The following is an 18,000-nucleotide window of genomic DNA, read 5'->3' on the forward strand; positions in this document are numbered from 1 at the left end:
TTTGGTGTTTTATTTCCTGTAGAGGACACTTTTTCTAGAGCACTTAGGTTTTGCATTGCAGTTTAGGAATCAGGGGATGAGAAAATTTGATGTTATTTGCCTAAAATCTACACATTAATTTTCCCCATATTTTCACACTATTACATCCTAGATGAGTGGATGACAAAATGACAAGCAAAAAACATGTAAGTTGTTATCATTAGAAGATGATTATTTCCATAACGACCATGTCTGTGGACATAAGTTTGGAAAAACCAGAACTGACAGTAAATAGCCAATCTAAAACTTACTCTGGATCAGCTACAACCATTCGATCCTATAGGTTATTTTGGTAGTTTTGGTGCTGTTGGTGTTTTAGGTTAATGTGGTTTAAGTGGTGACCATAATGGCTGGAGTGCTGCTCCTAAATCTTACACCAGTAGATAAGTCCCTTATTATTTCAGATCCAAATTGATGAACAGAATGAGTGAGGTAGTGGTTTCATGTGGGTGTTTGGTGTTCTTATTTTAATGGAACATGAACATGAGTTCAGCACATTCCCTCTGAAGGGCAGGTAGGCCACACGTCACGTCAACATTAATTTTTTTTAATGTAACTTTCATGATGTATAGACATCCCAAATAGTTGACTGTTAACATCAAGACAGAAGTCTCAAGATGCTGTTGACGTGTTTTCACCTGTGAAATGCCGACTTTGTGGATTTTTATGTATTTAATTGTCAGCATTGATGTGTTCAGTCACAATCAAGTGATCTTACTTAGCTAAAAATAAACGTCTTAGTGTTTAGTATGGCTTTAAATACCACTCTTTTTTTTCCTTTCTTCCTCACTCCTCCTCTACTGCAGTTCTTTTGAAGATTTCTTAAATAATTACAGTTTATTACTGCTTGGATCTTATTTTCATTGGTTTAGCCATCTGGTCTATGTACTCACAAAATTATACTCTGTGGTTTTATTGCTGATACTTGGAACATGATGACACTGCGGAAAGATCAAGAGACAGAAGCTGTCAGATAGTGTTAGTTCCAATAAAGTGTCAGATTAGCCAGTAGAGGTATGAATTCATGTCCCAAGAGCTAGACTCTGTGTCCGGGGATCGGGTCGCCGAGCCCCCTGCCATCGACTGCCACCCAATCCACATTGCACCCGGCCCCTACGGCCTAAGTGGAGGAGTTCAAGTATCTCGGGGTCTTGTTCACGAGTGAAGGAAGGATGGAGCATGAGATTGACAGAGAGATCGGTGCAGCGTCTGCAGTGATGCGGTCGCTGTATCGGTCAGTTGTGGTGAAGTAGGAGCTGAGCTGAAAGGCAAAGCTCTCGATTTACTGGTCAGTCTATGTTCCTACCCTCACCTATGGTCATGAGCTTTGGGTCATGACCGAAAGGACAAGATCCAGGATACAAGCGGTCGAAATGAGTTTCCTCCGCAGGGTGGCTGGGTGCACCCTTAGGATGCACCCAGGATAGGGTGAGGAGCTCAGTCACCAGGGAGGAGCTCGGAGTAGAGCCACTGCTCCTCCACATCGAGAGGGGCCAGCTGAGGTGGCTTGGGCATCTGTTTCAGATGCCTCCTGGACGCCTCCCTGGGGAGGTGTTCCAGGCATGTCCCGCCGGGAGGAGACCTCAGGGAAGACCTAGGACATGTTGGAGAGACTATGTCTCTCGGCTGGCCTAGGAACGCCTCGGGGTCCCCCCGGAAGAGCTGGAGGAGGTGTCTGGGGAGAGGGAAGTCTGGGCATCCCTGCTTAGACTGTTGCCCCCGCGACCCGGCCCCAGATAAGCAGAAGATAATGGATGGGTGGATGGATGGATGGATGGATGGATGGATGGATTCAGGAATATGTGTGAACTTACAGTTCAGAGCTGGGTGATTGATCACATTTTCAAACAGTGTATTGACTTTGTTCTGTAGCTCTGTAAGTTGAGTTTTGCCATTCCCTCATGTTTATAGTTCACACCATTGCAACATGAAAGGGAATAATAAATATAGCCTGCAGTTAAGAACATTTTTCTTGCTGTCAAACCAAAAAATGATTTGGAGTTTTTTTTTTATTTGACAGAGTTAATGGAAATAAGTTTCAACTACCTAAATACACTGAAGGGATACCTCCTCTGCAGTATTACTATGGTTAGATCTGCTGGGTGCTTAAAGAGGTCACATTCTGTCCGCAGTGACGTACAGAAATGGGCCAAGTAGTATTTTTACAGTTGGAACTTGCTGGAAGTTCCGTAGAGGGCTGAATACCAGGGAAGAGTATTTCATTCAAGAATACTATTTGAAGTAGTTGATGATGGTCATTACTATCCATTAGTTTGTTAGACCATGCTGTGGTTTTAAAATACACATTTTTATCATCTCTTAGAAGTGGTTGCCGATCAAGATACGGTCTTCAGTAAATGACTATATGATGCAAAACGAGAACAGCTTTATAGTAACTACATGATGCACATACATCAGGAGGGGACTAAACAAGTAATTGGGTTGCAGCTGGACAGTGAGGGGCTGTATACAACCTGTATGACAGGGAAAGGGTTAAACTAGATCAAACATGAGCCCCTTTTACGCAGAACTTCTGTTGTGGGAATATTTTGCCTTTATTCCGGAATGACATCTGTGTAAACGAAATGGTAGGATCATTTGGTCCCATCTTTATCGCAGCTTTGTAACACCTCTGGAGGTAGTAACAGAGCTGTGATAAAGGTGGCATCATGATTCCAGAATAAAAGGAACACCTCTCATTCCAAGGTGGGATGTTTTGGTGACAGCGACCCCCGGCAGAGGAGAGACAGTGGGCGCATATGGAGGCACTGGCATGATTCTGCGGCTACGTGCCATTTTCACCCGGGGCACGAAGCCGGCCGCAGTGGACACGGAGCCGGGCAGGTACGAAGCCACCAGCAGCGGGCCACAGAATCCATACCAGTGCCTCCATATGTGTCCACTGTCTCTCCTGCACTGGGGGGATTTAAAAAAGAGCATGTAAAACTCCAGTCTGTCTCACCTCTGTTATTCCTTTGGCTTGGCTGTGGAAATTAGTCAGTGGTGGAAAAAAGGTGGGATCACCATCTTACCTTTTTTCCAGGACCTCTGTGTAAAAGTGGCTATAGTTACCTGTGGCGTCCATCCTTTACTGTACATTACCTCTGCTGTCCTGGAAATGGCTCCGTCTCATTAAAACCAAGTTGGAAACCCAGCAAGATTTCTACATATTGCTTTAGCATCACCGTTCATGGATCATATATGCAACATATTCTCATGTGCACGCCAATAGACAGACACACCAAGACACTTAGAGCTGACCTGGTATCCCTGATGGACTCTGATGGACCCAGTTTCCAGCCATCGTAGAAAACAAATAAAAATATCAGATAGAAAGATAATAGCATCCTCTGATTATTATTATAATTTAATAACTAGTCAGTATATGAAAATCATGACCTATTCATAGTAACTCATTGTGATAATGTGAATAACAGATGTAATGTGTCGCCCGTCCTCCTCCTCAACGTCCAAGCACATTTGGAAGATGAATTAAAGGCAGATGTTGAAAAGGATGACCCTGTTAATTGGTTCTAAACATCCATCACAAATATAAAACATGATGATTTGTCTTTGCCTTGTCCTCAACCTGCAGAAAAGATGATTTGTTTAAAAGTGTAATGCTATGAGCACCTGTCAGATCACTTCAACATCTGTGTTCCCAGCCCTTTCAGACTTTTTTAGCTGCTTTGCTCTTAAGATGTAGTATTTATTTTGTCATTGTAACAGATGGTCAGAGCCAAAAAGGAAAGCCTTGGTTGTGAAAAATGATAACATATAAAATCCTTACTACTTGTTGTCTTTTGTGTTGTATACGTGTGATGGCTCAGCCCGTTTTTGTTCCCCTGTTCCTCCATGTTTCTCTGTGATTCACTCCACATTTACACGTTAATACATAAACACACACACACACACACACACACACACACACACACAGATGTGCTCGCCGGCTCTCTGCTCCACTCGGGGCTAATCTCATTGTTGCTGGCTGTTGCCGTGTAGCTGTCTGATGTTTTGCCTCTAATTGATCCTCTGACTGGCTTTAATCTCATCTAATCTGTGCCGCCGCGCTGCTCTCTCTCCACCATCAGGCAGCCAGCAGACACACACCGATATGCACACAGACACACACGCCTACACAAACACTCTGTGTGTTTGAGGCAGGCGTGAGTGCTCTCACTCTCTCACACTGAGGTTTTTTCCGATGATAAAACACATTCGTGCATAGAGAGACAAATAAAAAAATAGGCAAAACCCCATTTTTTGAATTCAGAAATTGCTGGATTTCGGCGTGTCATAGGACCTGATGTCTAAGAATATAGACATACATACTCACAACTAGCCAGATACTGAATGAGCATGAATTACCTGAATATGATTACTGTTGATTATGGTTAGATAAGTGGGATGAAGTTTCCCTACAGGGTCTTATTATAATCACTAAGCATCATTAGAGCTGTTGTTTTCTTAACTGCAAGTTGTGTGATTTTTTTTTTTTTTTATGATGCTGATGTGTATGTGCAACATAAAACCTTGAACCTTAAAAACACTGCTTTGTGTCAGGTTAGCATTGTGACCTTTGTAGCACATGTAGACATATCAAAACACTAAGAGAAACCCAACGGTGCACACTGACTGAAAGGTTGATGGAAAGTTCAAGTCTGTCAGCCTGTTTGTCTGGTTTGTGTAGGATTTAACCCCTTAACCCCCCCACATGCATCACACACATACAGAATTGTCATCCCATACAAAACCTATTTACTTTTTTTGAGCCAGTTGTGAGCAGCAAGGTCAGGGACCCAGGTATTGGCATTCACATGCACTGATACATCTAAGACCAGATGTGACACATCGAGGATCCAGTCATTCAGACTACATTTGGAACGGCTCTGTGCCGCATACGTCTACATTCTTCTGTAGTATGACCAAGAATATGTCCTGGGACAGATTCCTGTCTGTCCAGCTCATCTATAGTCTGTTTCTTAAGTAAAAATCATCATGGCAACTTCATCATGTTAAAGTATTTCAGATCTTTGACATTTTCAAAACCCCACAGATACACAGTATATGCCACATTTCCACTACGTCGAACCAGCTCAACTTGACTTGGCTAGACTCAACTTGGGTACCAGGTACTATTCCTTGAGACCGTTTCCATCATAGGATACTACCGACTTTAGAGTACCTGGACGTCATAGGGACACAGCACGTAACTTCTGTGTCGTCTGCTCAGAGAGTTGCTGATAAACTCGCTCATTGCGTTTTGTCCTGTCAAGCTCACGCTGAATTTTTTCGTCAGCCACCAAGGACAGAAATGTCTGAACCTCCTCAACCGACCACGGTGTAGTTTTGCGGGCTGCCATCATGTGGATTGGCCTACGAGTATGTTTACTGTAAACTTCCGCATCTGTTTTTTTACAAAATGGTGGGTACCGCACATTGATAACGCAATGATGCAGAGACAACTCTCTGACTAATCAGTGGTCTGCAATGTTTACACGTCACATTTTAGTATATCTTCCCCCATTTTGGAACCTCGGCGGAGTAGAAATCAAAAAAGGAGAACCGAGTACCAGATTCCAGGTCCTTTCATGTAATGGAAACGCAAAAAGAGTCGAGTCAAGCTAGTACCACATAGTGGAAACACGGCTTCATAAGTGATGCACTGTATTGTGAGACTGTCTCAGAGGTGTAGTGCACCAGTACGAAGCACTACCATGTTTTTTCCTAAATATATTATCCAGCTTTAGCATAATCCATGTTCATTATTCCTGTTGCATTTCATTTGTTTTGAAAGTTTCGTCAAAAGCTACATTTTAGGCTATCAGATGACACACTCTGTCGTTGAAAACATGTAAGGCATAAACATAGACAAAATTGAACAGCTGTTCCTTTGACTTGGTTCCATCTAGCTGCCTTCCTGTCTATGTTTTACCACACACAAACAGGCATGTAGGACACTGAAGTAGCATACCACACATGTACACTTACAATTGCAGTTCCACTTCATCAGTGGCAGGCATTGCCTCGTATCCCCACAACATCCCCACCCCCTCGCCCCCCTCCTCTAATAGCATGTCAGTTTGCCCCACTCCCCTGGCCAGTGGCAGCACCTCCATTTCCCCAGCGCAGTAATTACTTTAGGGAGCTTCAGTGTGGACTTGAACAGCTACACTGTGTGTGTGTGTGTGTGTGTGTGTGTGTGTGTGTGTGTGTAAGGATGTGTGTGCGTGTGCACGCGCGCACATATATAATTTTGTCAGTATGAGATTGAACAGAAAACAATAGTATGTGCTTCTGAGAGAGAGGGAGGGATAGCAGAAGTGTGTGTGTGTGTGTGTGTGTGTGTGTGTGTGTGTGTGTGTGTGTGTGTGTGCGCATGTGTGCACATTAATGTGTGAGAGATCAGTGTGTTGTTTGATTTCCAGTGACAGAGCCAGTCCCCCTGCAGACAGAGTGGGTGATTAACAGGGTTGACGCCTAGAGGGTGGCCCTCTCATTAACACTGAACACACACTCTTTCAGTCACACACACACACACACAAACACACACAAACAACAGAGGCTCTTTCTCTGCTATCTCTCCTGTTCTCTCACAGATCCTTTTCCTGTTTTTCTTTAGTGTGTGCCTGTGTGTGGACATAACATTTCTTCAGTCTTGAAATATCAAGGGTTTTGGTAGTTTATGGGATGTCACAGATGTTATGATGGTCTCCTTACACTGCTGAGTGTTGATAATTGTCATGATCTTTGAAAAGCAATTGAAGAGTTTTTGGTAAAAATATGAATTTCGATGTTGAAATTATAAATGTTACTCACTGTTTATGTGTGTGTGTTTATTTCCAGTATTATGAGATGTCCTACGGGCTCAACATTGAGATGCACAAACAGGTAAGACCAGACATTTGCCCACACTTTATACCACTTAGGCATACCAAGTGTTTTGGGGTTTTTTTTTTTGTTTGTTTGTTTACTGCTCAAGTCAAATAAAATGGAAAAAACTCAATTAGTTTTAGGACGTCTGCAATATACTGTGCTTTTCTTCAGATTTACGGGCTGTATCTCACCTATTACCACAAAGCACAGTGTTATTATCAGCTGTTTCCCCAGTAAATCCTGTCTCAATTGCCCATGTTTTCTCTCCTTATTAGAGGTGACACCAGCTCCTCTAAACAACAGAAATGCTCCCAGAATACACAGGAGAAATGTTCTTTTTTATATTTTCACCCTTTCATCAATACCTGAAAGGCAGCTGTACTAAATAACTCACCACCATTGTCCTGAGTTATATTTTAAGGCACTTCCAAATTACATTAAGCTGCAAACGGCCTGAAAAGAAGAAGTTAGGACATACAGGGAGTTGTTGTTATTGAAGTGACATTTTATCTCATCTTGTCACAATATTCAACCTACTTAGTCTTTATAAAGTTTAATTCTCCTTGGCTTTTTTTTTTTTTTTAATCAGAATTAGAATACTTTATCAGTCCCAGAGGGAAATTATTGTGTGTCACAGTTGCTTCATTCAGGTATAATAAAAAGTAGCAGGAAAGAAATGATCAATACCCAAATAAATAAATAAATAAATAAATAAATTCCAAATATACAAATTAAAACTCAATTAGAACATCAATTTGAAAAATATGTACTAAAAAATTATCAATATGACAAATAAATATACATAAATAAGTGTACAAAATATTGTTGTCTTATAAAAAATGATGTGGTTAATGATGTGGTGCAAAAAAAAAGATGTGGTTATAACGAGGAATTAAACCGTCTGATGTCCACTTAATAAACCTCTCATTCCACTTCTACCCATCATTATTACACTGCCTCATTTTACACTTTTTCAAGGATTTCTGATCATGTTTCCCTGTTGTTGGTCCAGATGATTCAGCCTGTTTCAGAGTTTCATGGCCATCCTTGGACATGCTCCAGCTGCCAGTTAACTCACATTATTTATGCAAGGGAAAAAAAGAAAGAATGGGACCTTCTCTTCCATAACCTTGGATGTCCAAAATAACGGAATAACACTCGCCCACTCTGTTGATGTAGACACAGCTGTGTATTCCCACCCATGCTCCCCTTACCGTGCACCTGCAGCTCTCTGATTGGCAGGTGTGAATTGCAGAGATAATCTCCCATCACTTTGGAAGTGTTTGGAGAGACGTGAATGATGTTACCTAAGGCTGTGTGTAAATGTAAGCGCCAGGGGGTGAGCTCTACGGCAGGTGCCACAACAGTTTAAGCTGTATACACCTTTCCAGTTCTTGTATGAAAATGTGTTTAGTAAGTCTTTTTTTTTTTTTTTTTTTTTTTTTTGCAACTGTCATTGCACAATCACCATCATTTCATACAGACACACTTCCTTTAGTCAGGTAAGAGTATATAGTACAGACTCCGAAATGTACTTTTAACTTAAATGTAAAAAGTGGCTCTTTGAAAACATTTACACTCAGCGGTACACTGGAAATTATTATCAAACGCAACATTATGACGACTTTTCTTTACGGTCTAGTTTCCTACTCTCACCTACTCTCAACAAGTCTGTTAAAAGTGTTAAGTCCAGATCTTATTATTACAATGTACAGAGCAATATGGCTGTCACCATCAAAATGTCCCCAACACTGATTTAGGTTCAGTAATAAGATATGCAACACTAGCGCAGTAGGTAAACTGTACGGTGTACTGTAGCAACACTATAGTCTAACTCAAGGGTGTCAAACATACGACCCGCGAGCCAAACCCAGCCCGCCAACAGGTCCAATCTGACCCATGGGATGAATTTGGGAGATTAACAATTATTTTAGTTCAGGTTCCACATTCAGCCCAATTCAATCTCAAGGGGGTTGGACCAGTAAAATACTATAATAATAACTTATTTCATTTCATTTAATTATTTAATTTAATGACTGAATTTTTCTCTGAATTTTGCGGGAAAAAAGTACAATTACATGAACATATTTATATTTACAAATTATTGTTTCCCCCAAAAAAATGTGAATAACCTGAACAAATATGAACAGTCTGAGATGCCTTAAGAGAAGTGCGATTTTAGCAATATTCTAAATGTTTTGTGTATTGGTAGATCCACTGTGGTCTGTAAGTTGTAATGCACATGTGTAAATGATAAACTAAGACATAATATTAGTAAAATTACACTTATTTTTTTTATGAATTTCAGTTCATATTATTTGCATTTTTTTTAAAGAATAGTTTGTAGATGTAAACTTTTTTCAAAATGTTTACTTTTTCACTCCAAAACAGAGAAAAGTTTGGCGCTGACATAATTTATATATTATTATGTTTTTATGTGTGTGGTCCAGCCAACTTTAGATCATAGTGACCTGAATGTGGCCCCTGAACTTGAACACTTGTCACCTCTGGTCTAACATATTCTATCATATTTTCATGATTAACTGTAAATATTTGAATGCCTTTCTCAACTTAACAACAGCAGAAATAGATATTGCATGCAAACACATTTAATGCTCAGACAAAAATGTTTTTGCACTACTGCTTCTGCAAAAGTAAAGGCTTACTGCACATTGGAGTTCAGCAGCCAGACTGTGAGCCTAGAGTTACTATAATTCTTCAATTTTTGAATCATTATTTCTTTAACAGCAGTAATAAAACACAGGTCAAACGAACATGTTACTGTTAGTGGTGACCTGTTCTACAGAATCATAATAAGTAGACAGCTGCTTTCACCCCTGTCTCATTATGTCTGGCTTTTCAGACTTTCCAGTTTGCAGATGTGAAACCTCCCCCCAGACCATGGTGTCCATCAAACAGCCAGTCACAGGTCTGACCAAAGGATGGGATCTTGGTCTACATTATTATTATTACTACGTATATCAGCCAATGTCTTCACAAACAGTACAGGTTAAAAATGGCCCACCTGCTGATGTCAGATGGATGACTGCTTATAAAGGGTGATGCAGCACACCTAGAATTGCAGTGTGACAACAAAACCAGAGATACTGCATCTACAGACATGGTACAGATTATGTTTCACCAATATGTGAAACTGCTCCCAGTAATGAGGATGGATGGAAGTTGATGAAAAAGGTCTAAATGAAATAATAAAGATAATACACTAATAACAGCTACATTATGTTATCATAATTATTATTTGATTTTCCCACTCATTTTTACCTCCATCACATGAGATACATGTTGTGAGATCTTGAGACAGGTGTCAAACAAAATCCATTTTCTTCTAATCTGCTTATTTCAGAAATGTCATTTGACTTTGGGCTGAAAGAATCCATTAAAAACCCATTTTCTACTGCAAGAACTTTTATCATTTAACTGGGATTATTCCAAAACTATGGCGCATTTCCACCAAAATTACACCAGGAAAAAATTTACCTCAATCCCAAACTTTCCCTGTAAAACTTCCTGGTATGGGATAGGTCTTTGTGGATTCCCTGGTATTCTTGAGGGGTGGGGCTGTGTGCTGAACACTGGCGGGTGGAACACATTTGTAGAATTTCACGCACAGTGTTAATGCCAATGTGCATCTGTGTCTTTTCCATGCAGATCGTACAGTTTTATTTGCAATTTAGTAAAACACAAGGAACAACAGAACAACTTGAGTGTCCTCCATCCTGGTGTATTATGTCACACAAATGATGATGATGTTGGCGTGTCGGTCGCAGTTTATGGCTTCATTGTGTTTGTTTGACCTTGAGCTTTTTCTTTCTACAATGTACAGGACTGGAGCTGTAAATGTAGTGCCATTTCTTGTAGAATAGAATAGAATAGAATAGAATACAATAGAATACAATAGAATACAATAGAATACAATAGAATAGAATTTTTATTTTGTCAGTAGTAGTTTGTCACACACGTAAACATGCACCACACAATGAAATTTGTCTTCTGCCTTTAACCCATCACTCAATCATGCATCACACACACTGCATGCTTGAAGCCCCATGTCAGGTGCCCAGGGGGCAAATGGGGGGGTTAAGGATTCTGTTGGGTCTCTGTAAACTTAATTTGATTCTGATTTGAATTGATAAAGCACTTTGTGACTCTGTCTGTGAAAAGTGCTCTATAAATAAAATTTACATACTTACTTACTTAAGTGCCTTACTCAATGGCACGTCAGCCAACAACTCAGGGAATCGAACCAGCAACCCTTCAGTCACAAGCCAACTCTCCAGCCACCTCACCAGCCATCTAGGCCACGGCATCGTCAGTTATTTGGAATTATTTCGGCTACAAGAAGGATCATACTGAAACACATGTTCTGTATCAACAGTGCCTTCCACTGGTCGTTACAACAAGAGGAAACACAACTAATTAGTTTGACCTTTTATGTCGGCACCACACAGCTATTATATGCTCCAGAGTATTTTTTCGTATCGCAATATATATCACAGGGTTAAAAAAAAATCGCAATATCAGTTTTTTCCAATATCGTGCATCCCTAGCCCATATGTCATCACCCTATCTTGAATACATTTTCCGGAACTTTGAGGGGTGATGGAGATGCAAACCACACAGATTACCAGGAATTGTTTTACCCAGGTAAATAAATTCCTGGAAATAAATGTTCCCAGAATTGTTGGTGGAAAAGGGGCTAAAATCTGTAAATCTCTTGAATGGGGCTGAATCTTCCATGAGTATCTTAAACAAAAACATAAACATTGGTTTGGAATGCATATGTGAAAACAACCCTAAATACACTCATTAGTTAGCAACATTAATGCTAACAAGTCATAATGCAAGGAAAGGATGGATATTGTTTCTACCTCCTTCAGACTAACTTACCCACGAGCCCTCTAAAAAGCTGACCATAGCTGTTGTTGTGGTTGTGGTTTCCATCCTCTGATTGCCTTGTTAGTAGTGTCATACAATACAATGATGCAGTTACAATGACAAGCCTATAGAATAAAATTAAGAATTTGTCAGAAAAATAAAAACTTAGTTGCTTAAAGGTGGGGTCTGAGATCTTAGAAAAATGGTTCGAGCTAGCTACATTTTGAAAATATTCAGTTCAAAAGTCCAAACCCCTTTTTTTCAGACGTCCTTCCAAAGCCACGCCTCCAGAGTAGTGGCATGCGCAATGCTTGTTCCCGAGAGTTCACATCAACAATTCACTGGCTGAGGCTCTGCTCCTCTCTGTACCTGGGTTGGGCTCCGACACCATCTACGATCCGGTCCAGCCCAGTCGAACCATCTCCAACACCAGCTGAGGCTCTGTCCCCTGCTTTGCTCCCGTACGCCTCGGGCTCCTACCCCGACTACGGGCCCCGGCTGAGCCTCCAGCTCGCGTATCCATGCATACCTCATTCAGTTTCCTCCAACACCCCCTGCTCTTCCAGAACAGCCCCAGTTCAGATTTATGTGACTGTTACATTTCCTAGTGGTTTATGTTAGTGACAAAACAGTTTGCAGGTGAACTTTCCATCCTAATATAACTAATATAGCCAGGTTCTGGCTACGCTTCCTGTACAAGCGCTCCAGCCTCTGGGAATGCGAAGAGGGGTACGCACAGAGGGGGGGAGGGGGGAATGGCAGTTGAGTTAGATAGACATATCACCGTTCAATCACTTTGCATGGGCGCTCAAAATGATTGGATGGTGTTTTTTCAGTCCTGTCCGTTCCACAGGTGACTGATTTTTATTTTTTATTTTTGTGTTAGAGCATTTAATTAATTAGTTGTAATCGGGGTGTGATGGGGATTTTAAGGAATATGATAAAAAATGCTCCAGAAAAACATCTCAGACCCCACCTTTAATAACTCATCTTAAAGTGAACCTGTACTGCTCATGCTTACGACATTAATTATGCTTTGTGTATTATAAACAAGAGAGGCGCAAATTCAGTAACAAAAAATTGCCATAAATGCACCACACTGGACCCTTTCATTACGTGAATTTCACATATGGGCAGAACCTATGGGGAGCAGCAATTGTCGGCTGTAAGTTACGTACCACCATTGTTTCCGTGTGATTGAGTGCGAGTAAACAAGCAGCAGTCAGTGAGAGAGATTGAGTGGAAAGCATGTGTTTGTGCTTGTTGTTTGTGCAGCTGTAAGCTTTGCACTTCGCCATTGTCCTAGAGATGCGACCCAGCACTGGCTGATAATGTGTCATCTTAGACTGGTGTCTGCTGCACGGGATCAGTGACCAGTTCATCACAGCCCAGGTAATCAGACAATACAACCAGTCTGTGTCACTACCGATGCTGGAACAGCCCATGAAGGAGGAAACATGTCACTGACCATGACTGACTGACGGAAGAGTGATTTAGTACTCACATACTTGACAACGGGTTATAATGTTACCGGACAGAACCGCTAGTATTACAGATTACAGATTACAGATTTCTTTATTGTCATTTGACAGCACAGTGTACATTATACGTGATCTTTTGAAATGGCTAGGAATAAAAATTCACTACAGGTACCTTTTGAATATAGTGGTGAAGCATTTTTTTTTAAACATCTTTTTATTATCAAAACTGTACGAACAGTGGTTGTTCTGTAAGGCAAGGCAAATTTATTTATATAGCACCATTCATACACAAGGCAATTCAAAGTGCTTTACAAAGGCATGAAATTACATTAAAATCATAGAGATTAAAACATTAAACAAAAGGAAATTGCAGAAAAGATTAAAAAAATAAATAAAATAAAGAAGGAAATTAAAACAGGAATAAGAGATAGTTAAAACAAAAGCTTGCCAAAATTTAAGAATTTAATGTTAAATCAATTATGACAGTTAAAATTGTGAGTTGCAGTACTGGTATTAGAATTGAAAAAACTACTCTGATCAAAGGCAGCTGTAAACAAATGAGTTTTTAACCTTGATTTAAAAAGAACTGAGAGTTTCAGCAGATCTGCAGTTTTCTGGTTGTTTGTTCACAAATAAGAACAACAATAAAACAATAAAAAATGGTGCAGTTAGGTTGAGTAGAGCTAAAAAGGAGAAGGACTCTTTCCCCTGGGCAGAGGAGAGACTCAGACACCGTGTCCATACATCAGTTTGTGCAGGTGAAGCTGGGCAAGTAATTTATGCTCAGGCTGTAGGAGGACGAGAGCGATGGGCCTCCGAAAGGCCAGCTCATATCAGTGACCCCGCCTGCCACCACCTGTCTACACACTGTCCCATGATTGACGGCGTACACACTGACAGCCATATTGGAAGAAGCAAGAAACACTTTGACAAATGTGCACATACAGACACACACACACACCTATATATATATACACACACACACACACACAAGTAGTGGCTCACATGATTTAAAGACCTTCCCATTTATGCGTCCACACAAACTCTGCAGTAGGAAGCACAAGGCAACCACTGTGATACATGAGGGTTACACGCACACGCACACGCACACACACACACACACAGGGCATTATGTGTACAATTCAATTCATCACACCCTTTTCCTTTATCTGACAGGAATGAAATTCGCAGTCACAAGTGGGGTTGTGTGTGTGTGTGTATGTGTGTGTGTGTGTGTGTGTGTATATGTGTGTGTGCGTGTGTGCGCGTGTGTGTGTGTGTCTCCACAGTCTTTGTGATATTGTGCATTGCTCATGCTCTCTGCTGCTCTCTGCTTTTGGCCCCCTGCTATTTTTATTGTGTGTGGATTGAGCCCGCCAACACGAGAGTTTGTGCACATATTCACCTCTGTCACCGCATTTGCTTGTGTATGTGTGAATGCGTGTGTGTCACAGCCACACGTTCATAAGCAACTGTTGTCTGTTGGTCGTGTGTGCTTATCCTCTGAGTGAATGTGTGTGTGCTCCCACTTTCATTGTGCACTGTACGAGTGGGTGTGGAAGCTGGTTCCATTAGAGAGTTGAAATTGAAGGGGATGTGTGGAAACGAGTGTCGAGGAGCATTCATGTCTAGGCCTATTGTACTGAGCCTGTTTCCTCCCATGTGCTCCTCCTCCTCATCCTCTTTTCTCTCTTTGCATCTCTTTCTCTATTTCCCTCTCTTTCTTTCTTTCTCTCTTGCACTCTCACATATTCAATCACTCCCTCTTGATCACACTGTCCTACTCAATTCGGAAACGGCCTCTCTATACTCTGTTCGCTCTCCTCATCTCGTGTTGCTGGCTCTTTATTTCCCTCAGTTTTGTCTTAATAAGGAGAAGCAGGGTTTTGTTGTGGAAGGGACATTGAATATGATGAATGGTATATTCTTCCATTTTGTCTCCCAATGAATGTGTCTCATCATTGACAACATACTCATGGATCTGTGTTTCATTTGCAGATAGTGGAAGTGACCGTTTGTAAATTAGGGGTCTCCTTTGGACTCACACAGAAAACAGGGTCATTCCATATTAAAGGACTAGTTTCAGACGTATTTCCAAACCTCTCAGATTCCTCTGTTTACATGAAAATTCACGTAACTTATGGAGACATTCCAAATATAGTTAGATCTGTAGATATTTGGACAGTGACATAGATGTGGTCATTTTGCCTCTGTACACCACTACACTGGATTTTAAATGAAACAATCGAGATGTGACTGAAGTGTGGACTTTCGGCTTTAAAGCAACAACACAGAACTTTTGCTTGTGGGGTCCCCCTAAAGTCAAGAAACGGTATTGTCTTTAACAACTGTGGTAAAATCTCTATCTTGGTAATACTCGCACATTTGTTGACAAGCCATTGATGCTGGCAGACTTTCTGAGGCAAGACAGGAGACATACTGATAGAAATTTACAGGGTCTTCCTCAGCAAATCATGATTAAAATCACCCAATATAAAGTTTGGAGCCTCTGGTCTGTAATCTCTGTACAACATCAAATACAGTGCAGGAGGCAGGATCGACATTTCCCTTTGCAAAGTGAAAGTGAAACTTACGATGCGTTACTAATTCCTCTAAGTCTCCCACTGTTGTGAAGCTCATTTACCTTTTCACTACCTCCTGAAACTTCGCAAACTTTAATTTGCAACGGCACCAACAAAAGTTGAATGTCAGGTGTCCAGATTTGTTGTGTGATAATAACAGAGCTGCAGTATCGTTCATTCATATACAGACATACCCCACCTCCCTGTGTTTTACCCATTACTTCAGTATTGTGGTTAAGGCGGAAGGGGGTCCTGAAGCCATCCGTGGCGCAATCGGAGTTGTGGTCCTGTTCGGTGAAAGCCATGACACAACAGTCCTTCAAATCCTTTTGGAAGCGAACATTCCCCTGGAGCTCATCTCCTTTATTCCTTCAAAACGAACATAAAAGCACCAAACTCCTTACTGCCAGTCACTGCGTGCACATGCACCCATCTATTATTATTATGCATTTAGGAATTATTACAACTATTTCAACCCTCTAAGACCTAGCTAAACATTAGCTGGCGACCAGAAGCATCTACTGATCTACAATGGTTAATAACTTTTCAACCGGTTATCCTCTATCTAATCCTCTATGCGTTTACAAACTGACCCGGTAGGTCACTTGGGCATTTTCGGAAATTTGTCACAACGTCCACTGTGGGAAGCAGAGTTCCATGCACCTGCTTTCGCTTGGTCGATATGTTTGTTGTTGCTGCTACTGTGGCTGCGTGGAGCTCCGCTTCCCACAGTGCACGTCGCGGCAACTTTCCTAAAATGCCCAAGTGACCTACTGGCTCAGTTTGTAAACAAATGAATTGTTAATGGTGGAGTACACTTTGAAATTGTTCACTGTGAGGGAAGAGATTCAGGTCCATAATCACGGAAAGACTTACAGATTTGTGATACTTAGGCTCGGTTTTAGAGATTTGATGAAAAATTGGTGATGGAAGTCATACGCAGCTTTAACAGTTAAACACAAAGTCCCTCCAAACCAAGGTTTTTGGATGAACAGAGGATTGTTTTCAATACTTGGATTAAAAAATCTTTCACTGTCAGCAACAACCTGAAGTCTGGAACCCATGGACAACACCATCGTCTCTGAAAATGCTTTTCCAGGTCATGAGTTGTGTCATTGTTCAGCTACTTATGGACCTGACTTTATTAGGTCTGTATCTATAACAGCTAAGAAACTACTGTCCCTTGACATTTGAATTAATTTCATGCATTTTGCCAATCAAGCCATCTATATGACACGTGCAGCTGCAAAACCCTCCTCTAGAACTCCCACATAAAACCAGATCTGGTGTATATTTTGGACTTTTCCTCTTACCAGACTCTGAAAATGACACAAAATTCTAAATGGATCAAAATGACCCTTCCTCATACAAACAGCAGACTAGATAAGGCACTTACATTTCTTTTTCCTGTTATTTTTACGGCTGTTAGGTGTGTTCATACAATGTCCACATTAATATCTGTTATAGGAGTGTGAGATTTTTTTTTTTTAAGTATGATCTATTTGGAGATTTCCTCCAAATAACTTGTTTTTGTGTATTTTTATGAGCATGCACACAGTAAACCATCATTTATGTTGTTTTTGCTGTGTGTTCTTATACCTGAATATAGTCTGACAACATCATGGTGCAGTTCAGGAGCTTCTGCCTGAATTTATGAATGTAATGTAAATTAAATACTCCAGATCCACCAAGCAACCAATACAGTGAACAGAAAGTAATTGTTTGCTAAAATATTTACATAATATTACATTTGAACAGTATTTTCAGCAAAATGTGTTTTATTGTATTCAGTAAAAGAAACTCAATCTGCAGAATGTCTTTTTTCAAGGGGTTAAGTTATTATATAATATAGTGTTATTGTGTTCATCTGTAAAGAATACCTGTAAGAGCATTTTTAAGTCATTTTATTGCATTTTTTATGTTAAAAGTTAGAAGTAACCTTTACAGGGTGCTTGTGCAGGTCAGTTAATGTTTTTCAATATAAGCAAATACAATTTCACCGTTCTATTATCATTGTGGTAGTTCTTTACAAAAACTTGGATAAGCTACAGCAGATAATACATTAAAAAAAAAAAAATCTCTAAAGCTTAAAACCCAAAGCGTAAAAGTCCTTCAGTTAGTTTTGA

The 18,000-nt window shown here is 40.5% G+C and overlaps 1 protein-coding gene across 2 annotated transcripts in view; it reads left to right on the top strand.

Moving 5' to 3' along the window:
• The window catches only part of LOC115417558 (TLE family member 5-like), an 89,482-nt gene that overhangs the window by 52,212 nt on the left and 19,270 nt on the right, over positions 1–18,000 (top strand). For both annotated transcript variants that reach the window (XM_030131580.1, XM_030131579.1), the window contains exon 4: positions 6,886–6,930. In XM_030131580.1, coding sequence (XP_029987440.1) covers positions 6,886–6,930 — 45 coding nt within the window. The remainder of the gene's footprint in view (positions 1–6,885; positions 6,931–18,000) is intronic.

The sequence above is a fragment of the Sphaeramia orbicularis genome, chromosome 4, assembly GCF_902148855.1.
Source record: "Sphaeramia orbicularis chromosome 4, fSphaOr1.1, whole genome shotgun sequence".
Classification (NCBI taxonomy): domain Eukaryota; kingdom Metazoa; phylum Chordata; class Actinopteri; order Kurtiformes; family Apogonidae; genus Sphaeramia; species Sphaeramia orbicularis.